The sequence below is a fragment of the Daphnia magna genome, linkage group LG7 (genome assembly GCF_020631705.1).
Source record: "Daphnia magna isolate NIES linkage group LG7, ASM2063170v1.1, whole genome shotgun sequence".
In the NCBI taxonomy this organism is placed as follows: Eukaryota; Metazoa; Arthropoda; class Branchiopoda; order Diplostraca; family Daphniidae; genus Daphnia; species Daphnia magna.
The window spans coordinates 11,584,992-11,597,648 of NC_059188.1; the positions used below are offsets into that span (position 1 = coordinate 11,584,992).

Sequence of the window (12,657 nt, forward strand, 5' to 3'; positions counted from 1 at the left end):
TTGAAAGTGGGCCAGCTTCCGAGGAGTGGACTGAAATCTCCTTGGATTAATTGTATCTTTTTTCCGACACGAAGTTTTTCAAAGTTGCAGAAAATGTGAATTGAATCACCTTCGTTCGTTTATCGGAAAAACGATCAATTAATAACAGCGCATTTTCTACCGTCCCACTTGACCCCTGTTCATTGCAGCGTTTTTCTTTTGTTTTTTTAAGTTTGTTTATCGCCTTCAAAGCACTGTTTTGTCAGTCAAAAATAATTTTTTCCCTGAATAAACGGATTCTGTTCCGAATAACTCGTTGCGTTTTATTTTCTCAAATGGTACTGCATAATTAAGAATTATACAATGGCACTCGAAATGGAATCGAGAAGAGTGGGGAATTATTCGATTACTGTCCATGATGGTTAAAATATATTAGAGCATTTATCTCTTATTACAAGAGATAACTGAGCAACATTTTATAAATGAGGGACATTGCAAAGGTCCAACTAAAATTCCAGTCGGATCGTCGTGTGATTTAATCGCATTAAGTGATTGACTTTCGCTTTGTGCCTTTGATACTTTTATTTTTATTTTTTCATACATTTGTGTTCCCCCTGACCTTTTTCTAGGTAGATAATTTGTTAATACACCGGAGCTAAGGGGAGGGGGTATCAAAAATCCATAATGGCCGCTTCCTTTCGTCGTAAATAAGGTTGTGATGTTTGGCTTTACACAAACATTTAGAAATAATGAGACGAACACCGTGTTTTGATCTCAACGCCAATCCTACCACAAATGCGTCTTATATTGTTAGGCCAGAGACGGAAAACTACACACGACGTGAAATGTTAGCAAACACTACTTTCAATTCAAGCATGGCATACTTTGAACTTCAATTCAAAACACAACAATCTTTTCTAGAATAAAAACAATTACTTGGACCAGCGCTGAACGGAATGAAGTCATATAGATGGCGGCCAATGCCACTCCCCAGGAAAACCGTTCCAGCTTCAATGATTCAGGATCCGGATTGAGGCGAGTTGCTTAACATACAGAAACACCAGCCGGTATTACATATCCACCTGGAATATAATTTAGTACAATTAAAAAACTTGTGTTTCAAGATAAGGTTATTTGCTTGGTTCAACAGGTTATTTACCTATGCCAACGTAGTCCGTCTCTATCCCAGTACCACAATCACTTTGATTAAACATTGCCAAACGATTGGGTTCAGACACATCCAGGGTAGTACAAGTACGATCCTGATCTTCACCGAATACTGAATCTGATTCGCCCATTATCAGTTACTTCGTTGATCAAAATTGAACGAGTTATATACCACATTCTTACGAGTTTTACCCACCTGATTTATTCCTCGTTGCACTTTGTTGAATTAAAGTTAACGAATCCATTCTTTTCACTGTTCTAACCATGTAAATGTACCATACTAGTAAACGAAATCATGAATTTCTAATTTGAACAAAAGTGACTTGACAAGAAATCCACATCAGTTAGAAATATGTTATGTCTTATTTAACCATTTAGAAAAACGAGACGAGCCCACCTGCTTCAAAATGAATCCTAAATCTGGTACATCAGATATTATTGGAACAAAAACGGAAAACCGAACCCGAGGTTGTCGAAAACTATTTCGAGCATTCTTTAACTTAATTGGTTTTTAAACAAATTAACAAACTTCTGCGCTAGAAAAACAGTTTTTCACCTGTACAATCACGTAGGCCCAACAGAATGTAACCGTCCACTGCTGTTGTCGCCGAATCGTTGAAATGAATCGTTTCGGTTTGAATGCTTCGGGGATCTGGATAAACACACTGCATCGCCATTGGTTTTCAGAACACCTTTAGAATGGATCTTTCTTCCTCCACCACCTAAAAAAGAAGAAATTTTCACACATTTAGAAACATTTGATTGAATTAACCGTCGTAGAATTTTAGTAAAAACACTCAACGAAAATCAATACCTGCATTAGAAATTTTACATACAACATCTCGACCAAGCGCATGACCAACAACTAATGACGAAAAACATGGTCTGTCCATATACATCTCTGATCATACCCTAAAGTAAGAGGATGGGTACGAATTGTGTAAGCCTGTGGGCAATCTCTGAGCCTCATTAAATAGTCTGATGAATATTCGACCTTTTTTCCCTTACCTTTCCCCTCGTAAAAAACATTTTGTTTTTTAGATACCCTTCCCTCTACAACACCCCAAGGACGAAGACAAAGGATTAGTAAAAAACAAACTTTTGACGATTTTCTTTTGTGCATTGGGGTTGGGTACGAAAACTGCTGTCAATCAAGCGATGAGTCAACAAAACAAATTTCTGTTTTTGAAAACAAAAATTTGCATACAAACATAATCCATTACTCTCTCATCATGAATTTCTTTGCATAACACTTCACTACAGCTAAAGACATTTCACTTAAATTTTGGGGGAAAAAAGAAACTGCGCAATACGTAAACTAATTAATCAAGAGGTACAAACCAAAAGAATACGTGCAGTAATCAAATGCACTATACCGTAAGCTATTTATCTTGACCAAGTGTATTAGATATCACACAGCCATATAAAATTTATGGCTAGTTAAATAAGCAAGTCAATCACTTTTCACTGGCAAATCATTTGATGACATGTACGAAATAGATGCCACATTATTTTATGGCTACTTTCGTTACTATGATGTAACTTTCCTTGTAGCTGTTGGCAAGAATGTCTGAAAACGCCACGCCCGATTTCCTGTAACGAGCTATATAACTGAGTTAAGACCATACCTTGTTGGTGTCAGTTATCCGGATTACGTCTCACACAACATTGCAGGTAAATGAATCAACATTTCAAGCAGACAGTAAGCCCAATCATGAATTCTGACTATTAGAGTTAAAACGTCTTTTGAATAAAGTTAGTTTGTTACTCGTGAAAATTCAAATTTTCGACTTTCGTTTGCTCTCAAAAGATGGAAATGCCTTGCCAAATTACAGTGAAATTTAATAGAATCTTTGCTAGAACTTGGCAAACTCTTTAATTGAGTGATGAATAGCCTTTTAATCACACTACGGCTTTATACACTTAACGGACAGACTGGTTTTACGAGTCACGGTCTTGAACTTGTACCACATACGTGTCTAGTTTTCAAATGGGTAAAGAGACTCGAGACCTTCAATCACGCATTCAGGGACAAAAAGTGCTCTTTGCATCGATTGAAAGTGAATTCAAACGTTCAAATGACAAACAAAACTCCAACTTATTTTACACATTTTGTTTAATTTCATTGCGATGTTTGAAACGGGCTTTCAAAGTGGGACGTTCCTGCTCGTCAAGCGTGTCCTACTTTGCAAGTCGTGATGTTCATCTATCGGACATTAGTAATGAAAAAGTCTTCAAACAACAAGAGAAGAACACCGTAAATGTTGGGGTGTCTACGTGATGTTTTTGAATTCCAAACAAGGAAATCCTTATAGTCTCTACTTTCTCTCGCATGCTAATGTCATCCCCAAGTTCGACTATGAATTTCTATACCTTAATTTAACAATAACCTCGTTCAATTTTCACGTCTAAGAATTTTTTTTTTTATTGTCACAACCCGTCCAGAAAACTATGAAAATTGTTTCTATTACGTTTTGTACAACTGACTCAACTCAAGGCTGTAATTCGATTGATCTGTTAGTGCAGACTACTGCATTCGAGTTTTTATTCGAAAATGAATTTGTTTTAGCGAAAATTTCTCCGAATTCCCGTCAAACGGAAAACTTGACCCTTTGACACAGATAAGAACTTTCGCGTATCTATAATGTTTTTCTTTTAAACCTAGACACAACACCAGGAAGCTCAATCAAGTGGATAGATGCTTTTCCTGCCTTACCTGTGACACTGCTTATAAGTGAAGGCCGTAGACAGATCGAAGATTAGTTCACATCGTCCGTTCACCATGGACGGGCTGAATTTTGAAGACACGTCATCCTCTTATATTGGCGTTAACTTTCTGTGGATGAAATGGATCCTTTCAATATGGCTGAATTTACTTGCAATAGCAATTTTTTATTACTTGAAATGGAGTCGATCTAGAACCGTCAAACTCATCAACGCCATACCTGGACGGAAGCCGTTGCCGCTATTGGGTAACCTTCTCGATTTGGATGTCTACAATGAAGGTAGGTGTTTGAATATTTGTTGCGTCAATGATCGTCATGAATTTTTCGTTCGTGTTGCAGAATTCTTGAAAATGATGACAATTGATTGGGTGAAAGAGTATGGACCGATTTACCGTGTATGGCTGTGCACACGTCCTTTCGTGACCCTTTCATCCCCGGAGCTGGTACAGGTATGTTCATTAGCTTCCTGCCAACTGCGCACCTTCCTTGTTGGTAATTACTGGTCTCTCTATTTTTTTTTGGACGCAGAAAATATTAGCCAGTTCTAAACACATCACAAAATCAAGCGACTATTTGAATTTCAGTAACTGGCTCGGCAATTGCATGTTTACATCAACAGGTAATGAAAGTTAAAATCACCTGTCCAAATGGCTTTGTTTGAAATTTTATCATTCTCCAGGTGCTCACTGGAAAAATCGACGCCGATTAGTTACTCCAGGTTATACATTTTTTTTGCCTAAATAAAAAAAATCCCTTTATTTCACATGAATCAAATTCCTGTTGGGTTTACGTGTTATGTAGCACGTACGAATGATGTAACCTAAAATGGAATTGCTACGAACAGGTTTCCATTTTCAGAATCACAACAATTTTATCGACATCTTCAACGAGAAGAGTTTGAACTGCGCAGCTGAATTTGAACGAATCATCGACACGCAAGGCGATACCGAAATCGACGTTACTCATCTTATGGCAAAATGCGCCTTAAATATAATTTGTGGTATAAATTTTTATACGTACACAGTTTCATCGACGTCATAACTTCTGAGGTCGTAAACATTTCGAATACCATACAGAAACTGCGATGGGCCAGCAAACGAAACTCGAAAAGGAAAAAGAAATTTATGTTAGCAACATTCACAGGTCAGTTTAACGTAATACTATTCGATTAAAATTCTAATTGTTTAGTTTGATGGGGTAGAATTTGCCAGATTTTCGTTGAGCGTGTCAACCGACCATGGCTTTCAAACGACTGGATTTACAAGCTGAGCTCACTTGGTCGTGAAAGTGAACGCTGTATCAATGCCCTTCACGCTTTCACGAAAAAGGTAAATCACACCTCTGCAAAGTAAACTGTCAGTTAAAAGTATTTTAAGATAAAACTAATAAGGCCATCTAAACAGGTAACACGAGATCGCCGTGAAATACTTGAACGACACCCAAACACATGTTTCGATAAGATAGAAAGCAGTGAGATTGAAAAAGGAAAACCTCAATCAAGTAGAAAACTCGATCCATTTCATTATACTGTCTGAGCTTTTCAACCGATACCTGGATTTTCTTTAGAGAGCAGATTTGCCATAGTAGACTGGCTGATACAGGCGTCCAATAAGGGCGCTGACCTGGATGATAACGGAATCAGAGAAGAAATCGATTTAATCACGTTCGCTGTAATTGTCAATTGACTTATCTTCTAACTGCACAAAATGTCTAAATGTTTCCCAATTAAACACAGGGATACGACACAACGTCTGCAGCCATGGTCTGGTTACTTTACCTCATTGCTAAACATCCGAAGCATCAGGTAATGCATCAATTACGAACTTCAAATTGTCAAACTGTTTCATTCAATTTTCGATTCATGACGAAGCAACTGATAGTTGACGAGTTGGATTCAGTTTTTGGTGGCGATCAGGATCGTCCTTGTACTACCCAGGATATTTCTGAACTCAAATATTTGGAATGTTGCATCAAAGAAACGATGAGACTCTATCCGAGCGTGCCGTTCGTCATGCGAAGTCTAACGGAAGACGTTGAAATAGGTACAACACCTGGTGAAATGAAACAAATTAGCTGTTAAATTGCACTTAATCAAATTATAGGGGGATACACAATACCAGCCGGGGTTACAGTTGTTCCGTCATTTTATGCAATCCATCACAATCCTTGTGTTTATCCGGATCCCGAAGCATTTAAGCCGGAACGATTTTTCCCAGAAAACAGCATTGGCCGGCATCCGTATGCTTTCATTCCGTTCAGCGCTGGACCACGTAACTGCATAGGTGAGCGACTGATTTTATTCTAAATGATATAGTGCAGAAGATTGTTCATTCGTTTCCAATTCAGGTCAAAAATATGCAATGCTGGAATTGAAAGTAGTTTTCGCCAACATGTTACGTCGAGTGGAGTTTTCCGTCTCTGATCAAGTAATTTCAGACGCGCCTGATTTAGGATTCGTGTTGAAACCAAAACATGGTGTTCGTCTCGCTATTTCTAAACGGTTAAATAAATCATAACATTTTCTTTTTACTGACAACCGAATTTCTTGTCAAATCACCCTTTTTTCTATTTTTTTTTATAGCAATTCCATGAGTTCAGTAGCTAACTTGAAATTCTGGTTTCTATCTACCATATAAAACCTGTACAGCTAAAACAATCGAAATGAGTAAAAAAAAAATATAATAATAAAAAAAAAGTTAAAAGTAGACACATCATAGGTGGGAACAGCGAAGGAAGTGGTTATGAAAGATATACTTTCACCCACGAATCTATAACTAAACAGAAACTGTACCCGGTGGCTTCAGTTATCTGGAAAACGTCTAAGACGACATGGCAGCAAAGCTGACTAACATTTTCCCACAATAAAATCATTATTGTAACAACGATACGCCTTGTTATACTAAGAAGAAATCTTAGACATGTAAATGTTTAAAACTGCAGACGTAGGAGTGACTGGCTGGACAACTCTATGTTTATGTCAACAGGTTACAATTGAAACGGGAAATCCCGTACCCAAAATGCCTTAGATCGCATATTATTATTCAACAGGTGCTCACTGGAAAAACCGACGCCGAATAGTCACACCAGGTTATTCAATATCAACATTTTCCTGACAAACCAGTTTCCCCTCCAGTAGAATGCCTTAACGTGTTCTATTTACTTGTACAAATTAGCGTTACCTAAAATGACCTTGCTATACGGACAGGTTTCCATTTCCAGAATTACGACAGTTTCATCGACATCTTCAACGAGAAGAGCCCAATCTGCGCAGCTGAATTTGAACGAATCATCGAGACCCAAGGCGATACCGAGATCGACGTCACTATAAAAATACCGGAGAAAATACGACTTTGCTCATTGAAACATTCGAAAGAATTTAACGAAAATAACTTACGAATGGCTGACGCGAACAATTTTCACCAAATTTTTCACAGTTCATCTAACGAAAGGTCAAACAGAATTATTTGTACAACTACCTTAAACGACAATCTTTTAAAATTTGAATATAGTATACCGGAGCTGACCAGACGTTTTCGGACAAACGACGGAAGTAACGAGTGACACGATGTCCCTTTGCTGATGACCTTCAGCTGCTCAACATAGTCTGAAGAAAAATGAGTTACTAATGAAGTTGTTGCTCATGCTAACACTTTTGGAATCAAAGGGCAAAGGTAATGTTCAAACAAGAAAAAGGCAATCAGCTTTTCAGAAGTTACAATGAAATTATTCAGAGGACCAAAGAAGTTTGTACAGCAAGTTTGTTTTTAGAAAACTTAAAATTTGTTTTACCTTTAGCAGCTAAGGTGAAGAAATGCCGGTGTAACAGTCTGAGCCAAAATTGTTATGCCAATTTCTCCTTGGCTTTTCGTCTACGCCTCTTCGAACGCATGACGAACATCTGCAAGAACAAAATTGTATTAGATGTAGCATAGTTAATCAAATGCCTCTTACAGCCTCACAAGAATAATTCACCTTTCTTCTTTCCTACCTCTGAATGAATTACATTTTTTCACGTCAATAAACTTATGATAAAACAAACGCTTCTAACATGAATTAACCACCTTAGAATTTCAGTAATAAATCCAAAGAAAATAAATACCTACAACAGTAAATTGAACGTTTTTTTCCATCTGGACCGAAATACTTGACATCTCGACTGAACGGGTGGCCTAAAACAACTAACCATTGGATACCATGCTCTGTAAATTTGCGTTACCCATACCAGATCATACCCTAACGTAAGAGGATGGGTACGAATTGTGAAAGCCTGTGGGTGGCCAATCTCTGAGCCTTATTAAATAGTCTGATGAATATTCGACGTTTTCCCTTACCCCTCGAAAAAAAAAAAAACATTTTGTTTTTTAGATACCCCTTCCTCTATATTACCCAAGGGAATTCAAACAAAACGAAACTTCGACGATTTTCTTTTGTGCACTGGGGGGCTGGGTAGGAAAACGGCTGCCAACAGGCGATGAGTCAGCTATCAAAATTTGTTTAAAAAGCAAAAATTAGCATAGACAAATCACTTATTGCAAATGTTACTTTTGTTTTCGCATACACACTACACACCACAGCTAACGACAACCGTATCACTTCAATTTTAGTATAAAATAAAACAGACACAGGGAAGTTGTAAACAAAAACTGCGCAACAGTTAAACTGCGTAATCAAGATGACTTCAGTTCAAGCCAAAAGAATACGCGCAATAACCCAATCCACTAACCCGTAAAGCTTTTGCATCACTAGGACCATAAGGTCGCAAACTTTGCACAGCACGAGGAAGGTTAACGGACCAACTGGTTTTACGGTCTTGAACTCGTACACATACAGGTCTAGTTTCCTTCAACAATTCTAATACCTTCAATAAACATTTAATCGGGACAAAAATGCTTTTTGCATCTTTCGTTTGAAATTCAAGAGAAGTGTCGATTGCAATAGCAAGTGAAGGAGGACCTGTTTTAATGGGCCAGTATCGGGGTTTAAGTTCGCAATTAACAAGTGACCGCCAAAGTCAAACAAATTACCAGAGATATTGATATTGGCTATGGGATTCAAAAACCATCGGATTGCCCCATCATATTAGGTTAGTTAAGCAATAATAATTTAGTTTTTTCCACACATAATTGTCATCGAACTTTCAACGTTATGAAGCCTCAAGAGAATCACAGCCTTTCCCAATGATTTACCTAATGAGTGTTACTCACCGAGATAACAAAACTGTGTGTGATGGGCATTGGGTTCATTTGCATCATGTCTCAACAACAAATTGGTCATCGTCAATTTACATACCACAAAATAGATACGTGATGGCTACGTATTCATTCAAACACCGCCCTGTAGGAGTAGCACAAGAACATGCCACAAATTCAGTCGGAAACTGGAACCTGGCACAATTCGGTGTGTGATTATGTTTGGCATTGACGTTTGCAGAATAAAATGGAGCACCTGGTTCATCCTATTTATTGTACCAATCATTTTTTATTGCATATGGATTCGCTCACGATTCGTAAGGCTCGTGAACGCGCTCCCGGGGCCTAAACAGTTTCCTTTGTTGGGCAACCTCCTCGAGCTGAGCGTCGATTATGATGGTAATATACACCTGATTTGATTTTTTAATTAGATAAAAATTTACCGTTGATTAATCCTAGAATTTCTGAGAATTTTAACAAGTGATTGGGTAAGGAAATACGGAAGCATTTACCGTGCGTGGTTCACGGTCCATCCAGTGATTTTCATCGCCTCACCTGAACTACTGGAAGTGCGTTCAAATTCAAGTTTCTTTTTTTTGTGTGGAATAAATTCAAATTTCCTTTTGTTTTATTGCGTAGCCAATCTTAGGAAGTCATTCACTTATTTCTAAACCAAAGGAATATCAACTGCTGAAGGCATTTATCGGTAACAGCCTTGCTCTAATAACAGGTGAGATGTTCACACAGAACATTTCTGATTTCGGTTTTGACCTTATTACCATTTTTTTTATTACAGGAGACCGATGGAAAAATCGCCGCCGTCTGCTAACACCGGCATTCCACGTTCAACATGTCAACAGTTTTGTGAATATTTTCAACGAAAAGAGTGTAGACACTGCACGCCAAATGGAACACGCCCTTGACATTCGTGACGAATTGGACGTTTTTCCAATCGTGACGCAATGTGCTTTAGATATTCTCTGTGGTAAAATGCTAACCTAAATCCATAGTCATAAGATTTGCTTTAAAGAGTCAACTATAATAGCAATAATGTTTTCAATTATCTTGAAAGAAAGTTCCATTGGTCGCAAGACAAGAAGCCAAGAAGAAAAAGATCTTTACTTCCAAAACCTTCATAAGTGAGTTTTCGTGAATTGTCTCACGACAGGTTGATTCCTGGTCCAATTACTAAAATTATAAATAACTTTAATGAGTATACGTTGTCTAACAGAGTTCAAATGGTTTTCATGGAACGTTTAGTAAAGCCATGGCTTGGAATCGATTGGCTTTTCCAGTTAACCAATCTCGGTTGTTTAAACAAACATTACGTTGCTGCCGCACGCTCGTTCACCGATGCGGTAACATTTCACGTGAAATGATTGTTTGATTTGAACCTGATACTGGAACTTGTCAACAGGTAATTCGTGATCGCCGTGAATGGCTTAAAATGGAAATGGAGAAATATCGTGATCAAGGTGCACCACAAGAAACGCAGGACGACATCGTGAATCACGGAGAACATCTTTATCAATCAAGTTCAACTCAAATAATAAATAATTTCTTTAGTTCAAACGTTGTTATACAAATCAAAATATTTTTCATTAGGAGAGAGGCCTGCCCTTTTAGACATTCTTCTCAAAGCATCTGAGGATGGAGAAATGATTAGCGAAGATGACATCAAAGATGAAGTCAATTTATTTATGGTGGCGGTAATAGTGAAACTCTTAATTCAGTGGGAGGCAGGGAATTTAAAAATGCTTATCCATAGGGCCACGAAACGACATCAATTACTTTATCAATGTGCCTCTACCTGATGGCCAAACATCCCGAACAACAGGTAATAAAGAATAATTGTTAAAAATTCAAAGGAAATGAATTGCGATCGTTTTTCACGCAGAAATTGGTAATGCAAGAATTGAGGCAAGTGTTTGATGACTCAACCCGTCCGTGCTCAGTGCACGACTTGGGCCAGCTCAGGTATTTAGAATGCTGTTTAAAAGAAACCTTACGGCTATACACACCTGTGCCATTCATTATGAGATACCTGACAGAAGACGTTCAAACAGGTTTTGAAATTTTCATTCATACAATTGAGATACACATGTTGAATTGATTTTGCCAGGTGATTATAATTTACCTAAAGGGAGCTACGGTTGCGTTAATGCTTTACAGCATGCATCGCAATCCTCTTTTCTATCCAGATCCTGAATGTTTTAAACCGGAACGATTCCTTCCGGAGAACAGCATCGCTCGTCATCAATACGCTTTCATTCCATTCAGCGCCGGCCCTCGCAATTGTATCGGTAAAAACTTGTGTGCAATTACTACGTCATTTCTATCAATAAAAAATGAATTTTATTGAAAATTTATCAGGTCAGAAATTCGCTATTCTTAAATTGAAAGTCTGTCTGGCCAATTGGATGCGCCGATTTCATTTTAGCGTCAAGGATCCATCGGCTCCGCTTTTCGTTCCGTCTGTCGAAGTGACGCTAAAACCCAAACACGGCGTTCACCTTGTGATTAAGAAACGATCTGCTAAAAGGTGAAACGTGTTATCTTGCTATGACGTCATTGAACTAATCAATAAGCGAGTGACGTTAATCATTTGCGAATATCTTAATTTGTTCATACGGGAGTTTTGACGTGAATGTTCGTTATTACAGGGGTGTTAGTGACGTGTCTAGACAAGTTTAGCCCACTATTCCCCAGACGAAAGGTAATCCGCACAAGAGAATAAACCGATAATGCTGAAGGTTAAAACTGTTCAATAATTCAATAGGCATAATAAGGATGGTTATGCGACAACTTGCGATCTCTCTGGTACTTTTTAAAGTATAGTAACTCATTTCCATTCGTTTTTCAAGTTTTAGTTGCAGGTGGAAAAAAAGAGAGGCGTGGTTTGAAAGAAGAGATTCCTATTATTTTGACGATTATCTTTCTGTTTTTCTTGTTTTTCTTTTAATGTTTGGTAAAACGACCTTGAAATAAAAACGAAAACGTTTCAAAGGCAGGTAAGAGGACCAACCGCCGATGGCTGTATGCCACCTGTGCCCCACCTGACCCTGAAAAAAAGGGGCGCGGTGATCTTTTACTAAGGTTTTCTAAACCTCCGTTGGAATAACAAAATTCCTGAAAAAAAAAAACGATTTTGGTCAAGGTCGTAGACGGTGGTAAAATAGAACATAAGGGAAAATGCTTTTTATTCCGGCAAATCCTCCAACTATCGATCTAAAGAGGTCGATAACGACAACTAGTGAATGGGACAGACGACGAACAAGGAGGACGTCTTGGAATGAAAGATAATTAAAATGTGGGTATGCACCTATAGATAATTAAAACACCTTTAAATCGGTTGAATAAAGAGGCAGATGATCTGTAAGAAATTCAGCGTCTATGTCGAAGAAATGAACGTTGGTACATTTAAAAACAGTACAAGGTCAAAGACGTTTTCCTTAAAAAAAAAGTGGTATAACTCTTTGAGGCACACCGAAAATGATGGCAAGTATTTAAATATTTCAGTGCAATTTTGGGAGGTTCTTATTAACGATGTCACAACAAATCCTTTAGGAAAACCGCAAGTCAATCGTAAAGTTGGA

At 37.9% G+C, this 12,657-nt stretch overlaps 2 protein-coding genes and 1 long non-coding RNA gene across 15 annotated transcripts; 2 read left to right on the forward strand and 1 right to left on the reverse strand.

The window, feature by feature from the left end:
* Positions 1 to 766: 766 nt before the first annotated feature.
* Positions 767 to 8,116, reverse strand: LOC116926464. Of its 13 annotated transcripts, none has more exons than XR_006649780.1 (17): positions 7,972 to 8,113; positions 7,662 to 7,770; positions 7,387 to 7,476; positions 7,267 to 7,311; positions 7,052 to 7,194; positions 5,990 to 6,173; positions 5,650 to 5,923; positions 5,424 to 5,494; positions 4,893 to 4,974; positions 4,512 to 4,608; positions 4,265 to 4,380; positions 4,046 to 4,140; positions 1,961 to 3,982; positions 1,703 to 1,868; positions 1,544 to 1,625; positions 1,139 to 1,426; positions 767 to 1,061 (listed from the first exon to the last, which is right to left on the reverse strand). It is a non-coding gene; the product is annotated as an uncharacterized LOC116926464 (long non-coding RNA). The 13 variants fall into 13 exon arrangements; XR_006649778.1 differs by having other exon boundaries at positions 1,139 to 1,468; XR_006649781.1 differs by having other exon boundaries at positions 1,139 to 1,264; positions 1,343 to 1,426; positions 1,544 to 1,868.
* LOC123466539 (cytochrome P450 4c3-like) lies at positions 3,929 to 7,984 on the forward strand. The gene is made up of 15 exons (XM_045177288.1): positions 3,929 to 4,151; positions 4,212 to 4,321; positions 4,401 to 4,491; positions 4,552 to 4,590; positions 4,717 to 4,872; positions 4,949 to 5,015; positions 5,074 to 5,200; positions 5,276 to 5,372; positions 5,439 to 5,542; positions 5,608 to 5,676; positions 5,743 to 5,914; positions 5,975 to 6,154; positions 6,219 to 6,372; positions 6,454 to 7,543; positions 7,671 to 7,984. Exons 1-14 carry the CDS (start codon positions 3,929 to 3,931, stop codon positions 6,506 to 6,508), a joined length of 1,644 nt encoding a protein of 547 aa, XP_045033223.1. The 3' UTR covers positions 6,509 to 7,543; positions 7,671 to 7,984.
* Positions 8,117 to 9,029: 913 nt separating the features above from the next.
* Positions 9,030 to 11,813, forward strand: LOC116926463 (cytochrome P450 4c3). Its single transcript, XM_032933350.2, is given in 14 exon segments — positions 9,030 to 9,460; positions 9,521 to 9,630; positions 9,701 to 9,791; positions 9,858 to 10,046; positions 10,134 to 10,200; positions 10,293 to 10,419; positions 10,479 to 10,596; positions 10,667 to 10,770; positions 10,830 to 10,898; positions 10,959 to 11,127; positions 11,184 to 11,209; positions 11,211 to 11,364; positions 11,435 to 11,603; positions 11,725 to 11,813. Coding segments are annotated over 14 exon segments (1,605 nt in total). The 5' UTR covers positions 9,030 to 9,279; the 3' UTR covers positions 11,756 to 11,813.
* Positions 11,814 to 12,657: the final 844 nt, after the last annotated feature.

Bases quoted from the DNA above. Each gene is read 5' to 3' on its own strand.
- LOC123466539 (XM_045177288.1), top strand. From the start codon at position 3,929: ATGGACGGGCTGAATTTTGAAGACACGTCATCCTCTTATATTGGCGTT. The intron at 4,152-4,211 runs GTAGGTGTTTGA...TTCGTGTTGCAG, and splicing joins TTTGGATGTCTACAATGAAG to AATTCTTGAAAATGATGACA. The intron at 5,543-5,607 runs GTAATTGTCAAT...AATTAAACACAG, and splicing joins TCGATTTAATCACGTTCGCT to GGATACGACACAACGTCTGC.